Source organism: Pleurodeles waltl, chromosome 6 (genome assembly GCF_031143425.1).
Source record: "Pleurodeles waltl isolate 20211129_DDA chromosome 6, aPleWal1.hap1.20221129, whole genome shotgun sequence".
Classification (NCBI taxonomy): Eukaryota; Metazoa; Chordata; class Amphibia; order Caudata; family Salamandridae; genus Pleurodeles; species Pleurodeles waltl.
This window is the reverse complement of record NC_090445.1, coordinates 730,801,374-730,825,168: the sequence shown is the minus strand read 5'-3', so window position 1 is coordinate 730,825,168 and position 23,795 is coordinate 730,801,374. Positions and strand designations below refer to the sequence as shown.

Here is a 23,795-nt window from a genome sequence, read left to right as displayed (position 1 = left end):
ATGGGTCCAGGATGTGTCCGGCAGTGTGGGTGGGGCAGTGATCAACTAAAAGAGGCTGATAGTGTTCAAGCCTTTGAGGAGGGATGAGGAGTCGGCATTGTTGGGGTCCTCAAGGTGGAAGTTCAGGTCCCCTAGGAAGATGAAGAGGTTAGAGTCAATTGCCAGGGAGCGATGAAGTCTGGGATGAGATTGCAGAAGTTTAGCAGGGGACAGGGGGTCTTGTAGGCAAGGGTACCTCTAATGATGGTGTTGGCGTTGGGTTTTATCTGAAAAATGAGGTGTTCCATGATCGATGTAGTGTTGTTGAGGCAGAGCAGTGGAGGGAGTCCTTGTGGATGACGGCGATACCTCCGTTGTTACTATTGGGGAGGTTGCGATGGATGATCTTGTATCCAGGGGGGATTGCGGTGGTGATATCTGGAGTCGAAGCGGGGGTGAGCTAGGCTTTGGTGATGAATATTATGTCTGGGGCGAGTGTGGTGATGGTGTCGCAGATCTCTATGTCGTGCTTGCAGAGGGATCTGGCGTTGAATAGGAGTGGAGTTGAGGTTTGCTGTCAGGAGTCCGTAAAGTAGCAGGAGAAGGGTCCTTTAGTGGACTGCGGCGAGGCAATGCAGCAGTGGATGTTCTGGGTCCTTGGCCTAAGGTTTCGGATCTTGTCGAGAGTGTAGGGTAGTCGGTTAGTAGGTCCAGGGGTCCTGGCACTGGGCACGGTCCAAGCGCAGACAGGCTTGTCCTTGGCGGGCCACTGGCGCTAAATATAAACGCATCACATTGTAGGAATGCACTGCTTCACAACCTCCTCCCGTAATAAAATAAAGGAACGTCAAGAGCTGAGGAGAAGGGTTCCTCTGGTAAGGAGTGGCATTGCTAGCTCGTCCTGAGAGTATCTAGAAAGATCCTTGCGGCTAGTTGTGCTGGGATAGACTGCATCACACACACGTATGATCACAGGTGCATGGCTTGTCGGGAGCTCTCACGATTCTCATTATGGGCCAATCCGCACTTTCATGGTAGAGGGACAGTGCTTTGACTAAAACAAGGCACAGGTGAAAGGCAGGGGCCAGATACAGCAGCATGGGTTGGGGGATACCTCACCTATGCCCCAATAGAGCGGGAGGTTGATAACATCCCAGCAGACAAGGGGGCATTCAGAAGTTAGGCAGAGTGGGCAGGGTAAAAAAGATTTCGGTGAGCCACGGAGCTGCAGTCTATAATCGGGAGAGGCCAATTAAAGAAGCTGGGAAAGAAATGGGTCCGGATGAATTACCTGCTCCAATATCTAACCAGGTGGAATTGAGACGTGGTGGAGTGGGGGCAGCGACCCTTCAAGCTAGATCTCTTGATAAGTGAGAGGCCAGGCAGGGCAAGGCTTGCACGTGCGCTATCGACTGGCCACGGTCACTGAACTCGAAGTTCTCCTTGACTTATTTTCCACTAAACGCTTATCACGACAAAATTGTTTTAAATGATCCTAAGTGCAAAAGAAAGAAGGGAAACTACAAATCCCAGGGCGCCATCACACTGAAAGCAGCCACCTCACATCACCCATTCCACTGGACTAAACAAAGTTTAACAGGGCAGGTCAGGGACAAACCCGCCAAGCCTTCCTCCAAGTGGCAGTGTGATATAGCAACGGAGACGGACCTGCCCCGATTCGGGACTGAAAGGCCCGAGTTCCGATGCTGGTAGGCCACTTGATCAAGCTCTGCGACCCTGAGCATGTATGTTTATATCTTTAGAGTGTTAGCAACGGGGGGGGGGGGGGGGGGCGACATTATTAAAAGTCATATAATAACTAAGTGCGTACATTTACTTCATTCCAGGTGACTCCTGGTGATCACTGGATTTATTTTATAAAGTGTAAACTACTACTGAGCCTATAAGTGAGAAACGTTGCCCCCAATAGTTTCTTGGAGCTTTCAATGCAGCACTCAGCAGAGGGAGTGGTGGTAGGAACCAAGGTGTGACCTGTCCTAAGTTATCCTTCCAAGAGCCGGCCAAGCAACATTAAAAGACAGGCCCAATGAGGGGGCTAGTGGGAAGAATACAGGAACCTTATACTCACTTCCAGATCCTACTCTGGACCTGGAGATCACCTCATCGGAGACACCCGGTTGCTAAAGGCTGCATGTGTTTGTGTGAAACTCGGCCTGCCCCTTTCAGAAGGAAGAGATGTAAATGGGTGTCTCACTTAGGGTGGACACATCAAGCCTTAAAAAACTGGAATGTTCGGGATCGGACGATAACTGGTCACATGATGAGCATCAAATCCTCACTTCCAAGCATCTGGCCACCAAGCACAGCTAGTAGAACTCTCGTGAGAGGGATGGTATGCTTCATTGTCCAGCACTGGGGTCAGTGTTTCAGGTGGCACGTGAACAGAGCGTGGAGCAAAATTCATTATAACCGCGACCTCCTGAAGAGGTCTGAGGCCATAGATGTTTTAAGGTATGGGCAAAGTGGTATTTGCCCCACTGCCCCACCCTTCGGGGAGGTGGGGGGTCATTTTAGATTCTCCTCTGTTCTGCAGAGTATTGCCCAGGTGACCTTTTTTATTTCTTAAACGGATTGCTTTGAATACCATATTCCTTAAATGTATTTCAATGTGGATGATGTGTGGGAGTCGATTACAGACAGAAGAGGGCACAGAAGTGCTGAAATTAGATCATAAAATCAGAGTTGTTCTGAAAGGGGGCCCCAAAATACATTTGACCCATGGTCCGCAAAACCCTTAAGATGTCTCTATCTGAGGCAGACGATAGATGCTGCTGTTGCAACGAGGAAAGCAAATGCATGAAAACCGGCATAGCGCGTAATACAAGGAGGTGTGATGGGAGGGGGGGGGAGGAATTCGTCCCTAAAACATATTTCTAAATAACCCGGATAGCTGAGTAAGAAAGGTGCAGAGAAAACACAAACTAGCCGAAGATTAACCTGTATATCAATGGGGATGGCAAGCTAGAATCGGGGACTCCTGCTCTTACTGCCAGATAATTGGATATTACATGGGGGAATCTGGGAGGCGAAACGGGGGCTGCAGTGTGCTTGCAGGAGGCGGTTGCTCACGTAGCCCAGGACCGGCTGGTACAGATTGGCACAGTAGGTAACTAGCGACGACTGGCTTTGGCACACTCAGCTCGCTGGCGCGCTAATGAGGAGCACTGGCTCCGGGAATATTATGCCGGTTACTCTCACATCTTACGCCCCCCGTCTTTTATCTTCTATCCGAGTTCTTTAATTAGGCTGCCAACGGATCACCGTGCCCTTTCAACTGGCTGCTGCTCCTGCCCGCGCGCCCAGACAGGTGTTGGCACCAGAACAGCAAGGCGAGAGAGGCCTAATTGGTAAATGCGAAAACCAAAAAAAAAGAAAGGAAACAGGTTGTGTGAAAGTGTGGGAACAACCTCTGTACCTCACGTGGAGAGCTCAATTAAAACAGCGACCCTGCTGTCACAAATGCCCATCTTGAAGGCGCCGCTGACATGAAAGCTGAGGCTAACTCGGAGTCCTAGCTCATGCAACGCAATAACCGAAACCAGGTTCACAGGGATCATGTACATCGGAGGCATGGGCACCAAGAAAGCACAACTAAAAGCCCAGCACACAGGAAAGCCTAACCCAGGACACGCCTGATGGAAACTTCCGAGTCGGAGGTCCATTTTTGCTCGGAAGCCTACCCTACCCTGAATGAAGCTTGTTTGGTGGGAAGACCTAGCTCAGACGTTCGACGAAGCTGAGGACGTCACTAAGAAGCCTGGACCCCAGAATATCTAGCAGGAAGGTTGGCTGGAGAGAAGGCCTCAATCACTGCACTGACAGACTATTTAGAGGTGTGTCTGGCATGACATCCTAAAGAAGTAAGGCCTAACACCAACAGCCAGTGGGCAAAAAGTGCAAAGCCTGAGGCTGGCTCTCAGTGAGACTAAGTCAAAGAGACAGCTTCCAGAAGGACTTTACTCAGAGGTCTGGCTCAGGATATGGTGTGACTTTGAGGATTGCTTCAGAAGAGTTCCCACCTGACAGAACCCAGTAGCGGGAAGGGAGCTTAACTTAGAATACCAGACTCCACAGCAGCTTTCTCCACATTTCATACAAAGTGACTGTTAAGAATTTCCCTGGCTTCCATGTAAGTTGGCCTATGTTGATCAATGCTTTTTCAGAAGACTCATTCTAAAGAACAAACTACTTACCTTCAGTAATGCCTTGTCTGGTAGAGACTATTTAGCCACAGATTCCTTAGAATATTCTCCAGGCATCAGACTAGATCTAGAAATTGTTTAGACCAGTCCTCTTGCATGACATTAAGTGGCATTATTCAACTCTGCGTGGCATCTCTTGCATCAAAAGCAACATGAGCAGTTCCTAATTAGGTGCCACCCCAGCACGCTGAACTCAGTTCATGATGGTCTTTCAACACCAGAAACACGGAGCCAAACTGAATGGAATGACCAATGTGCCAAGGTGAGATGCTGAAGGATCTCTTTGCTGTGAGAAATACAGTTTGCAGAGCGAGGAAGATGAGAAGGTTGGCAAGGCCTCTGCGGCTAGACAGAGTCTCTACCAGATAAGGAGTTACCTAAGGCAAGTAACTTATTCATCTGATAGAGCTAGCTGCAGATTCCTTACCTTAGAATAGATACCAACGCAATCTCTCCCCATAGATGGGTCTGCAGGCTGTTACACTAAAAAGTCCAGGAGGACCAAACGGGCGAAATGCCTAACCCGCCGGACCTGACTCCCTAAGTAGTAATGTTTGGCAGATGTTTGTAGGAATGCCCATAAGGCCGCTTGACAGATGTCCAGGACTGCGACTTCTGGAGCTAGCACAGTGGTCGCAGCTTTAGCTCTGGTGGAATGAGCTCCTAACCCCTCAGGGGGTTGTTGTGTGCCCACTATGTACCCTATTTTGGTACAGAGGACAATCAATCTGGAGTTGGTTCTCTTATGGATTGCCTTTCATTTATTCGCACCCACAAATCCAACAAAGAGATGATCGCCACCCAGAAGTCTTTTGCATGATCGATGCAGAACGACAATGCTCTTAGTGGATTCAGGTGGCTGAGTCTCACTTTTTCGTTGGTATGATGAGCTGTGGTGAAGAAATAAGACAGTGTGACGTTCTGTGTGACATTAAAAAGTGTGACCACTTTTGGCTAAGAGGAGGCACGGGTCCTAAGGATCAGCGTATCCAGGAAAAGGTTTGTGTCTGAGGTGAAAGGAAAGCACCTGTAATTTGCGAACCCCCTATTGCAGATGTTATAGCCACAAGGAAGACTGTTTTGATGATAAGCCGTTAGAGAGGGTAGCTGTGTATGGGCTCAAATGGCGAACACGTTAAAAAAGGTGAGAATTACATTCAGATCATATTGGGGCATGATGAAAGGCGATGGGGGGGGGGAAAACGTGCTGTAAACCTTTCAGGAAATGAGTCACAACAGGTGACATCAACAGGGAGGGTTGATACAGTAACCGTAGGAAAGCTGGAATGGCGGAAAGGTGCCCTTTAACTGCTCCCCATGGCAAGGCCTTGATTAGCAAACAATAAGGCAAACAAAAGGACTTTAGACAAGGGTGCAGACAGGATCAATGGATTTGGTAACACACCAAGCCAAAAACTGGTCCCATCATCATGCATAAATCGTTTTCGTGGAGGGATGTCTGGCTGCCAGGATGACATCACCCACTTCAGGAGGTAGGTCAAATACCCTCAACTATTGCAGCTCAATCTCCACTCATGTAGACGGAGATTGTTCTGATTCAGGTCAAATACTCTGTCCTCTGGCTGTGACAAGAGATCATCCCGAAAGGGCAGCCTGATCAGAGGACAGATGCTCATGCTCAGGAGTTCGGGATTCCAGACTCTCCTTGCCCAATCGGGAGCTACAAAGATGGCTTGGGCCGGGTCATTCCTGATCTTGAGAACTCTGGACAGGCGGGGTATTGGCAGAAAGGCGTGCAGGAGTCCAGAGCTCCACTTGATGCAATGCATCTCTGAGCGAAAGTCGCCTTAATCTCTGTGGTAGCGGATAAATCTAAACAACGTTTGCTCCAGTCTTTGAAGAGACCTAGCACAACTTCCAGATGGAGACACCATTTCTGATCTGTGAGGCATCGACAGCTGAGTTCATCTGCTCTGGCGTTGAGGGAGCCCACCAGATGTTGAACCACCAGGAAATTGCACTGACGTTCCAGCCATGTCTAGAGACGCAGGGCCTCTAGAAATAGGGTCCAAGACTGCACCCTACCCTGTTTGTTGTGAGACCACATTTCAGTTGTGTTGTCTGTGAACAGCCTAGCCAGCCTTCCTTTGATGGAAGAAGGCTTTCAATGCCAGTCAAATCACCCTCAGTTACAATGGAGCAGAGATTCCGCCAGAGACAAGGGTCCTTTGATCTCCACCTCTCCCAGATCGTCGCCGAACCCAGAAGCGATGCATCTGTCACTATAGTGAGCTATGGATGGGAAAGTGAGAGGTTTCTGCCACTGACCGAATGGAAGATCCTGAGCCACCACTAGAGATCTTTTGCAGTTCCCTTCGATATCTGGACCACATTGGAGAGATTTCCCTTATGCTGTGCCCACTGGGACTTCAGATTCCACTGCAGAGCCCACATATGCCAACAGGCATGATTTACCACAGGATGCTACAAAACCCAGCAGCCTCAGAATCTGTTTCACTGCAATCCTGGTTATAGGCTGAAACATCAGTATCAAAGTCCGAATATCCTGGACTTGATGTTCCGGAGGACAAGGCAGAAACTTCACTGTATCCAGAATAGCTCAGATGAAAGGAGTCTGAGAAGGAGCCAAGTGTGCCGTTGGAATGTTGATGGTGAACCCCAGCGAATGCAGGAGATCTGCCGTAGCCTAGAGGTGGGAGACAACTGCCTGGGGCGATCCCATCCTTCAAAAGTCAGTCATCAAGGTAGGGGAAGACTGGAATCCCTGACTTCTGCATATGTGCTGCAACCACTGCCATCACCTTGGTGAACACCCAGGGGGCGCTGGTAGGCCAGAGGGGAGGAGAGCAAACTAATAATGCTCTTGACCTACAGTGAACCACAGGTAACATCTGTGGGCTTGTAGGATGGGAATATCACTACAATCCAGTCTCCAGGGTTGAGACCTAGGTCTAAGCCTAGGTGAGCATCTTGAATTTTTCCATTTCTAGGCAGTAATTAATAAAGCATTGGTCTAGGATAGGACAGAGTCGTCCATCCTTTTTTGGCACAAGAAAGGAGCGAGAATAGCAACCATGACCTACTTCTCATATTGGCACCCTCTCGATGGCTTCTTTGCGCAGAAGAGTCAGTATTTCCTGTTGAAAACCGAAAGGTGGTCCTATGTTAGCTGAACGGGGCACAAGGGCATCGATGGGGGGGTCTGTTGGAAAGGAAGAGCATAGCCCCACTAGACAACCTTTAGCACTCATTTGCCCAAAGTAATTTCCTGCCATTGGAGCAGGTGGTGCCAAATCCTGCCACCAATTAAGTGCCCAAGCGACTCTTGAGATTGGTCCCAGGACCTCCCCTGTGAACGGGACCTGGAGCGATGCAGAGTTGCATGGTGCATGGCCATAAGTTTCATGCCCCACTGGAGGATGACCTTGGAATTCATGGTCATGCAATCCGCACATGCCTTAGAGTCATTGTCCTGTTCGAGGCACCATAGACACGCCAAGTGTGGGTCTATTAGAGAAAATTGCCGGATACTAGCACCACAAGGCTTGAAACCAGTCAGTTTCTTCTGGGACATAGTCCAAAAATAGGTGGAAAAAGGCACACAGTTCGACTTTAACAAAATGGTCAAAAAGTTAACTCAAAAATTGACTGAGGGGAGCTCATCTGGATCTGTGTTGATGGCGCAGAAAAGAAGGAGCTGAGATCAACATACTGGGATGGCGCCTATACGGGCACTGTGGACGCAACTTTCAATGCAGACAGCACTGATGACACCAGATGAATCTGAATGATGCCACCTACTGGCACGCAAGGGGACTGCTCAAAAAATTTCCAGATCCAGTCTTGGCTCCTGGGGAATATTTTAGGAAAAGGAATTTGCAGCTAGAAGTCTTTATCAGATGAACCTTTTCAACTTTCACTCCAGGGCAGAATAAAAGCAAAGAATAAATACCACATAGGTCCTCATTACACATGGCCTCATAATTCCAGTGCGGTAGGTAACTTGGTCTACATCAGTTGATTGTAGCTCTTCCTCAAACCTATGCTTTTGCATTTGGGAGGTTAGCGAGTGCTCTTCTGTATAAGAGCCTGAAGCTGGGTCGCTTGCAGTTTGTTTCGGCACCGAAACCCTGTCTGCGTGTTTTTTCGGCTCCGAGGTGACTTTTTTCTTTTTCGGGGCCGAAACCTCTCGGCGTCGATCTTCTTCGGTGCCGCTGTCTCGGCGTCGAGCCGTGTCCACACCGGCATCTCGGTGTCGAGGCTTGTCTCCAGCACTTTCTCGGTCCCGAGAAGGCTGCGTGCCGGTGAATCGACCGGAGTCGGACGATCTCGGCACTGTTTGGGCCTTTTTCGGTGCCGACGGTCGGTCACCGAATTTATGGGTGGAGCCATGGCCTGATGGCAGTGGCGTCCCCTGGGCCTTGTAAATCTTCCTCTGTGTGGTTTTCGACGTGTTACTCACGGTTTGTGTATCGTCGAATCCTTCGGAGTCCGATTCTTGGATCGAGAAGGTACCTTCCTCTTCTTGTTCCTCGAACTCTCGGTGGGCTGTCGGCGCGGACGCCATCTGAAGTCTTCTGGCTCGACGGTCTCGGAGTGTTTTTCGGGACCGGAACGCACGACAGGCCTCGCAGGTGTCTTCACTGTGCTCAGGTGACAGGCACAGGTTACAGACCAAGTGTTGGTCTGTATAGGGGTATTTATTGTGGCATTTGGGGCAGAAACGGAACGGGGTCCGTTCCATCGGCGTTCTTCAGCACGCGGTCGGGCCGACCAGGCCCCGACGGGGGATCGAAAAACTACCCCGAAGGGCACCGGAGCTCTTCGATCTTCGATGCGGTGTTGAATCTAACTACGCCGATCCCGAACGCAACAATACCGACGAAAATCTTCTGAAATTAGCTATCTTTCCGTTCCGAAACTCGGAGCGACAGGAACACGTCCGAACCCGATGGCGGAAAAAAAACAATCGAAGATGGAGTCGACGCCCATGCGCAATGGAGACAAAAGGAGGAGTCACTCGGTCCCGTGACTCGAAAGACTTCTTCGAAGAAAAACAACTTGTAACACTCCGGCCCAACACCAGATGGCGAGCTATTGCAAAACATGCGTATCTACAGCGACAGATGCCATCGAACCTAGAGTTCTAGACGCTGTGGAATTACTGATCCTCTGAGTATTCCTCATTTCTAAGGGGACCCTCATCCCACTAACTGTACTTTGCAACCCACCCCTTGCACTGCCAAAGTTATCAAAGCCCCTGATATAATTTACTAGGGGAGATCGGATTACTAGGTCAATTTCCAGTGCACTCAGCATGGGGCCCATAGTGATGCTGTTAAGGCCATCTGCCAACTTGTTTTACTCTAGTGGCAAGCAAAGATCAGACAATACAGGCAACTAGACTCTGCACTTGGACAGTGATAGGAACTCAGGATGTGATGAGATAATATGAGATAATATCCCCTGCAATAATCCTTAACTAAATATTGGTTGCGTCTCTTAAATTCACGCTCCAAAATCTCAATCGAAGTGGAGGTTACCGAATCTGTTCAGGACTTGGGCCAAGTTTTGAAGTGAAGTGATGCCATCTTGAAAGGTTTCGTGGATTTGCAGTCTAGCAAAGCACATTGATAACAAGCATATCAGCTCTATCTTGAGTGCTCCTGAGGTCATGTGGTCTAGTTTTCTATGGTTGCAGGGCTATGAAACCTCAACCCAGAATAATATCCAGTGATTGAATGAATTAACCTTTTTGTTAGGAAAAATGTGAATATGTTTGAAGCAGAGTTATTTACAAAGTTCCTGAAAAACTGAAAATTCTGTGTTCATACCTCACAAACCAGCAAAGAATATACTCAAGACCCTAGCATCAGCACGGGAAGACTCTACCTGAAATATCTAACTAATAGAAGGTTTGGCTTTGGCCCTGAACAGAAGTCCTCTGAAAGCTCACCATGCCGTTCACAGAAAAAAACAATTGGGAAGCATATCCGCATCCAAACATTTAAATAATTCCATAGGTAAAGGAGACTCGGGATCAGACAGCAGTTTGAAGCTGCAGAGAACCGATGGAGGGTACACCAGTCTAACAGGCTGGCCTCAGACAGTATAACTTGTAATATCAAAGAAAGCTTTATCGAGCCTTTTCATGAAATAACCGCCGGGGGAGCAGACACTCTGGTAACATATAATCTCCCTAACTCACCATCGACTATCACTCATACATCAGTCTTTTAATACGTTCTGGAAACTCAATATTTTTGTCCTCAAGCATCAATTTGTCAGCTTCCGAAGATATACTACTAAATATATTAACATTCCTAAAAAACGGATTTTCGTCTTTTGAATACACTTTATGCTCTCAAATATCAGCGTTCATTCTGCATAAATTAACCAAATTACCCACATGTGACGAATGGCATTTTCTGAAATGACAACATTTTGGTTCACCAAATCCCAGATTTTTACATGGCTTGTAACTTTCCTTAAGATCTAAAAAGTACTGTTTCCTCACAGGTTTTGTTCGACATGCATCAACATTGCACATTAGGGATGGCCACAGTTTGAAAGGACTCAAATTCATGATGCCTTCACCATAACACCAGGGACACCCACAATATGCCTTCCTAGGAAACACAGCAGTTTTACCAAGTATGCTTGGTATTTCAATATTTGTTTTGTGACTGTTGGTCACTTTTCAGCACTGAGGACTGACAATGGCAATTCTTGATTCATGAAGCCAGCAATTTCAGCTCTGATCTTTGGTCAGTGTAAATTGTACCATGTTCCCCATTGGCTGGTATGGCCATCATTGTGCTGGAGGTGCCCACCATGAGCAAGGCATTACTACCGCAGTGACAACTAATAATGTCCCCCCCTCCGTTGTGTCAGGGGTGGCAAGCTCTGTGCCTACAAAGGATACTACAGTGCCATTGATGACCAGAATAAGCAAATAAATTGCATAATTTTACGAACGATGCGCATAATATTTCAAGGTGAGCCACTGTTATGCTTGTCCTGGCCACCATTACCACAGGAAAACAAAAATATGATGGATGAAATTCTCGACTGAATCTCAGCCACGGGTAACTACTCGAGCCTTTATGCCAAACCATTGTTTTTGTTCGCACTATGCCATTCTAGACACAAACCAACAAAATACAAATCAGTCTCAGCTCGACCTGAGTTGGAAAAATCCAGTCTTAACAAGTAACCATAGGCTTGGTTTGGCCCATTAATCGCCAGTGGCTGAGATTAATTCAAGCATTCAGTCTATCACCTTGCTGTTTGTTATCCTTGCCCAAGGGAGCGCCATCATGTGGCACTTAGCTGAAAGCGGTAGTCAATGAGTACACACATACACACACTCATATTACAACAGTAACTAAGACACACGTCCTTCAACATACACAGTGAGTCATACACACACACGCTTGCACACACAAATCGTACCTCCAACAACCACAGATGTGCCCAACTCCTTTCATTACTGGCTTGAACACCTCACAGTGACTGTGTGGTGGGGAAAATCTCCATTAAGGAAAGCTGCAGTGGGCTAGAACTTTCCTGTGCTCAAAGAGACAGTTTAAAGTGCAGTGCAGCAGCCAATCAGCATGGTGCATACTGTAAACACTAGGATAAATCACAGGGCAACCATGAATTCCTAATAATCTGGCTAATATATGCAGTACAGTCAACAATGTTACTTTCACAGCTATGTCGGTGGTTTGATCATTATACCTTCATAACATAACATAAGGTGTATTTGTAAAGCACACGTTCACCCATAGACCTCTTGGCACTGAATAACAGATGTTTTTTGTTACCCAACGGTACTCATTTTATCGACCTCAGAATTTTGGATGAAAGGCTGAGTGGACAAGCCAGGATTTGAACCTGTGACCATGAGGTCAACCACAGGCCACTATAGTGGACGCATTAGTCCACCAAGCCACGAGACCCGGCCTTCACAGATATGTTTGTGGTTTTCACATGATACATACGTGCAAGAATCAAAAATCAAATTTATTAAAAAATCTAACACATTTTGTAGACAAGGTGCTCCAGAAATTAAATGTGATGAAGTTACTAGTAAGACACAGAAACTCCCTGCAACAAGGTTATTGTCTGCAGCCCAATGTTAGGTAGGAAAGAGTTGTCTTTAAATAGGATTGTCGCTCTACAATATTTTTGTAAATGCTGGTCCAAAACTAGAAATTTGGCAACGTTTCGACCCCCAAATGAATTAAAAACAGGGCCACACATGTCTGAGTTTCTCATGATAAATTTGGTATTTTAGTTATACATGTGTTGATCATCTATTGAGTGGTTATACGAGATTATGCATGATTCCAAAAGAACCATTTATTGCATATTGTGACAAGCATAGCACTTGCCTGCAGACTTTGCTGTCTCTCACTTCATCAACACTCTCACAACTAGTGCATGGTTGAGGCTGGCCAATCAATCATAATGTACCCTCATAAGAAGGCGCCCCACTTAGATTGGCTGGACTGCATAGGCACAGAAAGAGGCGTGAGCAGTCCATAGATCTCATCTGCCCATTATTATCAGAAACTGCATGTGTTTAGGCTACTTGTTTTATCAAATATGTGATGTTTCAAAGACAACACTCCAAGGGGGTCAGAGCAACGCAAAATATTCTCCAGGAATGTGCAGGAGGTGGCGTTGACAGCACCAGTCCTTCCAATGGCTCTTGGGCCAAGTGTAGTTTCTCCTGAAAGTTGTTGGGGTTCCACCCCAAAGCCAGTACGGAGGAGGATCCTGCACTGCAGTTAGGCATGGTAAAAGAGAAACAAAAGAAAAAAAGGTACACAACATTCATCACCACTAGTTTTTAAAATAAGATGGTCCAGGCTCTTTATATTTTAGATTTCTGTTAAACTGAGTTTCCCAAAAATAAATCACCCTTTATAAAGTTGATTTCTCATAGAAGTGAATGGGAAATCCTCACTTTCAATACAATCACTCATTTAAATTGTGCCCATCTTTCAGAATCCTTAGGGTCAGGGCTATGTGTGATCAGAGGCAACCATTTTAAATGTGATTTGTCACAGGTAGGTGTTTGAAAAATTATTTAGCCAACCAGATTCTTTACAAGCATGGCAAATACAGACTACTTTCTATAGTGAAGAGGTTACTTCATGCTTTGTTTGAGTTTCCCCCAGACAAGCAACTGATAAAATAGCATGGGGGCATAATCTCGTTTTTTTATATATCTCTCTCTCCTTTTCCCCTCCCCACCCTCTCTCCATTTCGTTCTCTCCCACTTCCTTTCTGTCTCCCTATCTCTAGTTCAATGTTCCTTCACTCACATAGATAGAACAGGTATGGTATGTGCAGCAGTGCATTCTTCTATCACAAGTTAATGAGATGAACTGCTATAGAAATAAAAGTGACCCCGTGCATGGGTGGTTTAGCTGTTATATATGAAGGCTGGTTCTCGTTTGCTGAAATTGCAAGTCCACCTTTCACACAGTATCTCCGTATTCAGTTTTACTATTACCACTTCCAAAATTTGTACAACATTAAGATTATCGAAAGAAATCATGTTTAAAAAAAGCATACGTTACATAATCAATTTCCTTGAACCACTAGTTGTTCAGATGTGAGCAAATACTAAAAGAACAAATTAAGAGGAAATCTGAAAAAAATGGTGGCCCTAAAAACCTTGAAAACTCCACTTGAATTTAGAAATTCAGTATAAAAACACTCACAGCTCTTATGTATAAAATGTGGACATGCAGGGTGATTACCCTACATATAAAAGGGAAAGCCGTAAACAAGATTTATTTACTTGTAAATACACATTACTTTTTGTAAAATAATTGTACTTATAAATTCGAATGTTTTGAGATGGGAGTGAGAATGAATACCATGTGACCGACTCCTCTTTTCAAATGATGTATTTGTAAGTTAACACAAGTATTGATTCAATCCTGAAGAGCAGCAGGGTATGGTCTGTGGTCTCTTTTTTTCTTAAAACAAATAAAGGCCATAGGTGGTTGGACCCTTTTCTGTTTCTGCATAGCCTGTGTCTTAGCACTGCAAACAAAGCCCATTGCATAGCAATACCACCGTTTCGTTCAATAGGTGATACAGTGTTAAAGCGCCACTATGCGCCAACGTACCAAGAATGTCTAAGAACCTCTGAAAGTCTAAACGTATCCACCTTCTGCCCGTATTGAGAGGGTTCAAGGCATGGTGAAAGTTTTTATTCTATCCTCTTTTGTGATGAGCACAGGTTTTTACTGCTCAGGATTGACGCTGATAGAGGTAGAGGTTAAGAAGGAATTTTCTAGTGGGAGTAAACCCTGCATGGACTCTGCTACCTACTTTGTCCTTCTGGCCCTGCAGCGGCCGCTGTAGGGTTCGTAGTCTCTCACTCGACATAGCCGTGCCCAAATCCTCAGTGCTGGAAGGTTTGGAATGAAATCTGCAGAGAAAGAACAAAAGAAAATATATCAGCCCCTGACCACAAAACGGATACCTTGGCTAATGCAAATTCACTTAGAAATATAGTTTGACGAAGGGCTTGCATATGCTTGTTAAATATATACACATAGCTTGCACATATGCCTTCTTACTTTAACACTTGAACTTCTACGTAGGGCATTAGTCTGGTTTTGGCTGGCCAGTCCATTATATTTAAAGCGGTTTCCAGATATGGTTTATATAATTGCCAAAGTAGCTCCTGACAACATGGCAGCCCCAGAGGGGAAAAATATGGGTAACAGTATTGGAGGGGCGGCTCCTCTGATGTCCCGTGCAACTTTCCCAGACGGCGGAGCTGGCAGCAACTGCTGTAGGAAAAAAAAACTAACACTGCCCACAATGTAACAGAGGTGGGGAATGAAAGAGGTGAGAAGATGGGAAGGTTGTTTATTTTTAGGTCGACCCTAGGCAGTGCGCAAGCGCTGTCTCTCAACATGTTGTAATCCATATCTTGTGGGCTTTAACAACACCCATCTCACGCCCATCACTTTACTTCATTCCTTGGCCTGCTTTTCAAAATTCCCTTTATTTCATAGATAAATGCTTCACGTTTGTCCCGCCTTGAGGCTGCTTTGTTACCGCCTTGCAGACTGACCCTGTGACCTGGATGAATGCACAATCGGCCATATAGCTTAGTGTGGCGCGCTATTTTTTTCTTTTGCCTGGCCGAATGTTGTTTTTTCCTTTTCCTTGTTTTAGGCATGCTGCTGTTTTTTTGTGGTGACTTGGCGCTTTACATGAGGACGTGGAGTAACATATAGCGCAATCTTTATTTTCAAAAAGCATATTACGCTTGTCTCCCCTCCCTCATAACCTGAATGCACAGTGTAAAACTTTTCACAAAATAGGCGCCGTTCTTCATTTTTCAGCATGGCGCCTGAAAGTCATTGGGGATGTGTGGAATTCAAGATTGCACAGTGCAGTAGCTTATGTGACCAAAAGAGGTTCCAAGGGACACCTAGGGACATCCTGCTTCATGTACATTAGAATGGTAAATGTTGCAGGTTTTTTCAGCCAGCATATTATAAGTGTAAAAGCACTAACATAACCATGTTCTTCCTGATTTCATTTTACATGCTTCAAATTCATTTTGTTTTATTTTGGTCCATGCTATCCAAAGCGTTCCTACTGTAATCAACGCTCTCAGTCAACCGATGTCTCAAATTTGGCGTTGCGCCAATGCTGCTCCCTTTGTAACTGGGGAACAAGGTTTGAGTATCGGCGTCGGTTCACCATCCCTTGATTCTGGGCAATTCACCTAATCTCCCTGTGCCCCTCAAAAAAATTAATCTGCACTTGTGTAATATAATCAATTACTGCTCTTCGAGATTGCGCTATATAAAACTGCAAAATAAATACAGTGATTTTGGAGAAGGTTTTAAGCCATAAATCGTCCAGCACCAAGAATTCACATAGATGCCGAGCTTGAAGTCGCTTTAAAATGTACACCCTGTCATCCTTTGTGGCGTGGAAAGGTGCTTTCAGTCGGGTATGGTGCGATGTCTGTCGGATTTCAACAGACATTTTTACACACAGGCAAAAACGCATCCACACTCTCCCCCTCCCTCTGTTTGGGAAGACTTAAAAAATGTTGGTAATTTCACAAAGTATTGTGCTTTATCCCACTTACTACACCTACAAATTTGCATTCCTCTCTCTTCCTGCTGCCCCTTAAGCCCCTCTTGTGCGCCATTTTTACCATAGAATAGTATGTTCGAGCCACTGAAAGCGTGGGATGAAAAAGTGTGTTCACACAGATTAGTGCTTGTCATGTTGATTAAAAGCCGCCCTCCAGTTTCAACTTCTTCTTTTAACAGCAGTGAGGAGATGTCAGCCATCATACCTCAATTTTGCCTCATGTAAAGCTCCATGTCCGTCGTAAAACTCTTTAGCGAATGCTTTTCAGGAGAAGAGTCATCTTCATAAGATAAACTCTCCCAGCTACTGACAACTGCAGCCTAATCCACTTCACTACTTGTGCAACCACATTTATCATCCTTTTGTCCTAGTTCTCCCCTGGGGCATCTTAAGGACTTTGGGGGCCCTGTGCCAAACGTATTTTGGGCACCCCTGTTCCTAACAGATTTAAATTTATGATCCAGTTCCAGCTTTTTCTCACCCTCTTTGGCCAGGTCATTGACAATGCACAGACACATAAGTCCAAATTCCTAATGTGTTTACATCAAATATTCAGGGATAGTGATGTGTGTTTTCAATACTTGTAACACAGCAGCAGCTCATAATATCACTGCAAATAACCTCAGTGACACCCTCCCATTTCTCATATGTGAGGTCCTGTTTTGGTCTTAAAGAACCTTTTTTATGGGTGCTGCATGAAACAAACACAACATTTCTCTGAAAATGCCAGTAAGAGCGCCTCACACATCACCTACATTAAAAATAAATTAAAAGAAAACGGTACTAAAAGATATCTAATAAATGTTCAAGGTCATCAGGGCAAGACTCTCTGCAGTAAATGGAAGTGCTTTAGTGATATGCAGGGCCACTGGAATTATGTGGCAGAGAGGACCAAATTATGTGGCAGGGTTGACCAAGTTATGTGGCAAGAAAAGTCCAGTTATGCATTTACCACGCTAATAGCTCTAACTCCAGCAAATATGAGACCTATTGCATTGAAAATGCTTGGTTTTGACTGCTGTCCTTTTATTGCCTACCTCTAGGTAAGGCTCTTAGATCTTGATTACAAGTACCCTTCTATCAATGTGAAATTTATCGCACCTGTTAAATACCAATTTGGAATTTAATTAGCACCCATTACATGCAGGTTTTTGTGTTTTACACCCAAACATCAAAATGTATATGTGCTGTGATTTATTGGCCCTTTTCACTGATCTGTTTATAGTTGGCTGAAGAAAACTTTGAGTGTGAAAAAATAAGACCCGCAAAAAATTGCAACATCCAAGCAAAAAAGTATTTGAATTGGTGACACATTTTACAGAGGCACTCAGAATCCTGGCCCCTACATCTCCAACCCTGCCTGTTTTCACACTATGATTACTTAGCAGCTCTCACGGGTCTTTCTACAATTCATTATTGATCCTGCTCAATCACTCCTGCACCCCGATTGTATTCACTCCATTCAGAGGAAGAGAAATAAGCAATGCACATTGCATGTCTAAGAGGATTTAAATGCACATGTGCAGTCGATATGTATGAAGTCAGGGTTTAATGGTGCTTTGGGACCCTGCATTCCATTCCCTTGTCTCCGGAAAAAGGCCCAGACAAAGAGAAAGGATTATTGGATTTCCTTGTGAGGACTTGAATAATGCCTATGGAAAAAACAGAGCCCAGAGCGGCCATTTTGTCATCCTCTGCACTGTCGTTCTCTCCTTGGTCTTCTGAGTATGGTAATACAATTTTGACACTGAAAGTTCCAGGGTGCAATGGAGAAACAATATACTCCCAATGTGTGATAAGGCCATGCAGTAAATCTGCATATATTGGTCTAAATTCCCAAGCAGATCCGCAAATGCTCATCAGTGGTAGTTGCAAATGAAAGTATCTCATCACTATCTGATACTTGGGACAACATGTAACCCCAGCCCCTGATATACCTCCGTATAAAATTGTTGTCCAGAGATTTTCATTTTTGATTTGTGTTTTTAGATCATTAGAGAAGTAATTTAGCTTTGGTAGACTTTTCTAATCCAAGCCGATTTGTTCTGGACAACATTTTAAAATATGGCAGATGTGTTGCAGTGATGAGATAATATTTCAGGAGCATGAGACATATTTATTTCACCTTGGTGTCAAAACAAAGGTTTTGGGGGGCAAGTAGTCTTATAGAGAAAGAAAATAACTCCTCAGAGTAACCCTTCTGCCATTTTCCAAAATGGCGGCTCTATGATGATGTATTTAGCCATAATATTGGTTATTTGTTTTAATATTGCTTTTGTTTCAGGTTTTCAGTTGATTCAAATTTGTAAATATGAGCAAAGCAGGGGGTAGGAGAAGATGTTTACCTCCTGACAAAGTGTTGCTAACTACAAAATCTGAGGACTCCTTCAACAATTAAAAATGTGTTGTATGCCAAACTAATCCAAAAGAAAAGCTAACATCAACTGCGGCTGGATGTAGGAGAGTTTGAGATGTTCTAGAAATACAGCAATATGGAGTTCACAAAAGATTAAAACTGATGGGTGAAGAGGATCAAATATTTTATAATTGTAACAACAAATGCCACAAGTCGCATACAATGGAAAAAAAAAGCCTGGAAAAAAAATAGTAAAACAAATTGCAGAAACCCGTCAATCGCAACAAGAATCAGAATCTTCTGAGAAAACGACGACAATGAAACCCAATGCCCATCCACATAGAAGATCGATGGCTACCCCTCGTCCACCTCCAGCATCTGATCAGAAAGCAGAGAATCTACAATGTGTTATCTGTGGCTTAGCCATAGCAAGGGCCAAAGGGACTGACGAAAGAATAAAGTACAGAGATTGTGAGTCTCAAAGGGTAAACATGTTTTTATCTGCAGTGAGTTCCTTCCAAGATGAAATTTGCAGCCAGGTAGCTGATCTGAACAGCGAGGTGAATGTACTTGCAGTGGATTTGAGTTCAAGAGATCAGTCCCGCTAAGTGATCTTCCACCGTCGCCATATTCTGTGCGTGGACACATTAAAAGAGCATTCTACTTGATCAGAAGATGTGAATTGTTCCACCTTTTTCTTCTTTGGATGCGGCTACTTGATTATTTGATAAAACAGTTTTCCAGTGTAATGTTCAGTATGTCTGATAGTTAATCATTGTATACAAAAAAGATGTACCTCTGGGTATAGCACACCTTATTACAAGTACAAATCTAACTTGCATTTGTTTAGATTATTTCCTCTGTAATAGTCTGTGACTACAAAGGACACTGTCCTCTTTCCAGACCAGTTACACGTATCCCCTATAATTTAAGGTAAGGGATATTTCATTCATCTTAAGTTTATTAGATGAAATTGCTATTTTACTTAGCTTTAGCATTTTTTACCTACTAGATAGATTGAACACATGAATGAAGGTCGTACACTAATCTTTCATCCCCTTGCAGATTATATAGTATCAGTGGTAAACAATATACTTCCCAATACAGGAGTGCGTGTCTTAAGCACTAGAACACAAATTACACTTGGATTGAAGTGACTCTCACTAGCATGTTCTCATGTGTTGTGATCAAGGAATTCTCTAGTTAGGAGGGACAAGCATTGGTTAATTTTATCCATATTTGTTTTTTCATTCTAATCAGGTCATTACACCAGCTTTTATCACTCAGGTAGGACTTGCGTGTTGTGATGAAAGTATTGATAGGTTGCAGTGTTAGCACGCTGTACTGGGTAGGGATCTGCAGCCCTGAGAAATGTCCCAGACCAGGACAGGCACATTGTGAGGGTAGAAACATGTTGGCTCCTTGAGACGGGTTGAGTCATTTGCAGCAGTACCGTCTTACTGTTGTTTTAATAATACCTGTGGACAACACCGTTAAATATCAATATAGCGGTAGTCCCCAAGGTATTTTGTAGTATATCTGGATCCCCTTCATTGTCCAGTAGCTTTTAAGAACTCCCTCTTGTTTAGCTTTACCAAGAGGTTGAGTCTGCCCTGGTGGCACTGTCCTACCAGGGTAGGGTGAGGTGGTCAATGATGAAGCATGACACTATTAACTGTGTGAGACCTCCTCTTCCATAAGGAATGACTTCCCTCTATGAACAAAATCTAGCACTCCTTGGATTTCCTGAGGTGGGATTTTGGTCTGTTGACCTAATTGAGGCAACAACCTGTTGATTATGTTGTGCTACCACACTTTAAGTGATAAGTAATTTATGAATTGGGAGGACATGTAGCAGCCAATTGACCAACCCCCTCTCTTTATATGGTTATAGGTGCATTCTGGAGGTCCCAGCCCTCGATCATTGCAGGTGGAATCACCAACACCAAGATGGTGATGCTGCTGAGTTTACTCTACCACTTTGCCAACCTGCTGCCAATATCCATGTCCAGGAACCTCTTTCGAACATTGGATCAATCAATCAATCAAATAATTTGTAAAGTGCACTACTCACCCATGAGGTTCTCAAGGTGCTGATGGAGGGGGGGGGTTGCTACTGATCGAGCAGCCAGGTCTTGAGCTGTCTCCTGAAGGTCAGTAGGTCCTGTCTGATGTAAAAGGGTGAGAAGAGTGTTCCACGTCTTGGCAGCGAGGTGGGAGAACGATCTGCCACCGGTGGCCATTCTGTTGATGCGTAGGACGGCGGTGAGGGCTAGGTCAGCGGAGCGATGCTGTCGGGTCGGGTGTAGGAGAGCTGTCGGCTGAGGTATTATGGTCCGGTGTTGTGTAGTGCCTTTTAAGCATGGGTGAGAAGTTTGAATGTGATTCTCTTGTTGATGGGGAGCCAGTGCAGGTCTCTCAGGTGGGCTGTGATGTGGCTGTGGCGGGGGATGTCTAGGATGAGGCATGTGGAGGCGTTCTGTATGCGTTGCAGTCTTTTCTGGAGCTTGGCCGTGGTTCCTGCGTAGAGGGCGTTGCCGTAGTCCAGTTTGCTGCTTACGAGGGCTTGGGTCACCATCTTTCTGGTTTCAGTGGGGATCCATTTGTAGATCTCCTGTGCGGTTCCCTGTGTGGTAGGCCACCAGGTGTCATCCCATGCGGAGGGGCTGGAGCCGAGGAGGAGGACCCGAGTTTTGTCCGAATTCAGTTTCAGGCAGCTGTTCTTCATCCATTCAGCGATTGCCTTCATTCCTTCATGGAGGTTGGTTTCGGCTGTGGTGGGGTCCTTGGTGAGGGAGAGGATCAGCTGGGTGTCATCGGTGTATGAGACAATGTTGAGGTTGTGAGATCGGCTGATGTTTGCGAGCGGCGCCATGTAGACATTAATGCGGGTCGGGCTGAGAGACGATCCCTGGGGTACGACTCTCTGAGTTCTGCCAGTGAGGAAGGAGGTGATCCAGTCCTTGGCTCTGTCGCGGATCCCTGCGTCATTGAGGCGTGTGCATAGGGTGTGGTGGCAGACGGTGTTGAACGCGGCTGAGAGGTCCAGGAGGATGGCATGATGCAGAACCGGATTTTGAATAACGGAAGCAATATGTCCACGCTGTTAAACTAAAGCTTCCTATGGATTGTAGTGACTTGGGTGCACAAGACTTTAAACACCATTATATTGCAGTGCAACTCCAGTGGCCCATCCAGTGGGTAGCTAGCTGACATTTGCTCAAGGTAAGTGAACTCAGCAAACAGATGCCATTAAACACAATCAGTAGAATCTTCATACTCAAGTCTCCCTTCTCTAAGCCCTCTAATAGGCAGTTACACACAGCATATGATAGCTATTGCAGGGCCTAGAATATCTCCTACACTGTTGTGCCATGCGCACCAGGGATCCCCTTGAGAAGCATCATTTGTTTTAGGAGAGGTCTCACGGCCGGGACCACTTAGACGTAGGAGAATTCCAGGATTAGCTACATGGGTGATTTGCTTAAATATAGGGCATCGATTCTATTTGATATCCTGATTGAACAATTCGGACGACCCATGGGTCAATTTCTAATGCGCAGATGACTCCTTGTTTAACTTCACTGTGTATGGGGTATAGCCAGGGCCACTGGAACGATGTGATTGTGCAGCTGCTGTGATTTTTGCATTATTTCAGATTTGACACATAATCCATCATCTGCCACATAAACTGCAGATTTTGACAAAAAAAATTGTTTTCAGCTAAAATGGTTCATACTTTTCTTAAACGCAGCAACAAGCGTTGCCGCACAATGGAAGACCTTTCGCAAAGGTTGACTAGTCAACTTTGTCACTTATTGCTGCATTTGGGTGGTAAACTGGTTCTAATGAGGCACAGTATTAACAAGTTCAAAAATCAGAAAATAATAAACTAATACTATCATAAAATGTGCTGCATTATGCTGCATAATTTGCCTTTTCTTGCCGCATAAATGCAGTGGCCCAGTTTATAAATTGCACTGAGCCACCGCCCCCTCCCACCCGCAACCCCAACTCTATTCACCACTGTATCTGGCTGGAGGTTAATCTCCTGGCATTCAGTCAGCAGTTCACCTAGGAGAGCTTTGTACATATAGGAAGCTGACGTTGACCTCTATCTTACTTTCTGGGAAAAATACTCTCTCATCCCCGCAAGATTTCTCATAACGCTAGACTCCAATACATTCCAGCACAATATCCTTCATCCAGTGTGATAAAAGCAAATTTACGCCACTGCTAACTCTGCTTGCCCTCATTGCCTCGCTTTCACTAAGCAGACATTAAGCATATGTTCTGGGAATGCCTCCTGGAGAGAGATCAGTACCATATTAGTATCCACAACCAGACACCACGGCCTACTTAGACTGGAGAGCTGCATCTTAGGGTGTATAAGTGCCCTAAGTCAGGCAAAGTTGTGAGTCAGTTTTTAGACCTAACCCTATTACTGGCCAGGCGCTTGATCTTAATGAAAAGGAAGGCTTTCTCACTGGTCAGCATACCCCACTGACACACAACGGTTACCCACAGTGCAGAAGCCAAGTCTCTTTACCTACGCAGAGAAGAAGCCTGGGGTCTAAGCAAGCACCCCTTTGCATTCCTATGGGATGAGCTAGTATTCCCGTTATAAAGTTGCACTAAGTAGCACACCATATCCTTCCCAAGAAAGCCTTGAGCCGACCTTGCACGCTAAACACTCATCATTACTCTAGTTGGCTTTGCAGCCCCTCTTCATTGGTCTGTAACTGCTTTCAAGGCCTTCTCTGTGCATCATGCTGGACTCTTACCAGGCACTATGGAGAGGTGGTGTGGGGACTTGTCAGTGCTGCATTGGTAACCCTTTCGATGGCCAGCCCTTTTTCCCTTTCTTCTATGTAATTCAACCAGGCTTGTGACTGTTTAGTTTTCCCATGCTGCTACTCTTCGTTTGCACTACCGTATATCCCATGCTTCACTACCACAGAGTTGTCTAGTTCCCTCAAAGCCGCATCACAGCAATTATTCGCAGTCTTAGTCAATACTTTCAATTGTCCATACATTGCCTGGAACTGTGACCTGTTTATGTCATGTTGTGTATTCCTCGTGTTTCCAACAAACGAAAA

At 45.2% G+C, this 23,795-nt stretch overlaps 1 protein-coding gene across 2 annotated transcripts in view; it reads right to left on the bottom strand.

Annotated features, from left to right (window-relative positions):
• RAB11FIP2 (RAB11 family interacting protein 2) overlaps positions 1-23,795 on the bottom strand; it is a 104,937-nt gene that overhangs the window by 25,815 nt on the left and 55,327 nt on the right. For both annotated transcript variants that reach the window (XM_069239254.1, XM_069239253.1), the window contains exon 4: positions 14,544-14,643. In XM_069239254.1, the coding sequence (XP_069095355.1) occupies positions 14,544-14,643 (100 nt within the window). The remainder of the gene's footprint in view (positions 1-14,543; positions 14,644-23,795) is intronic.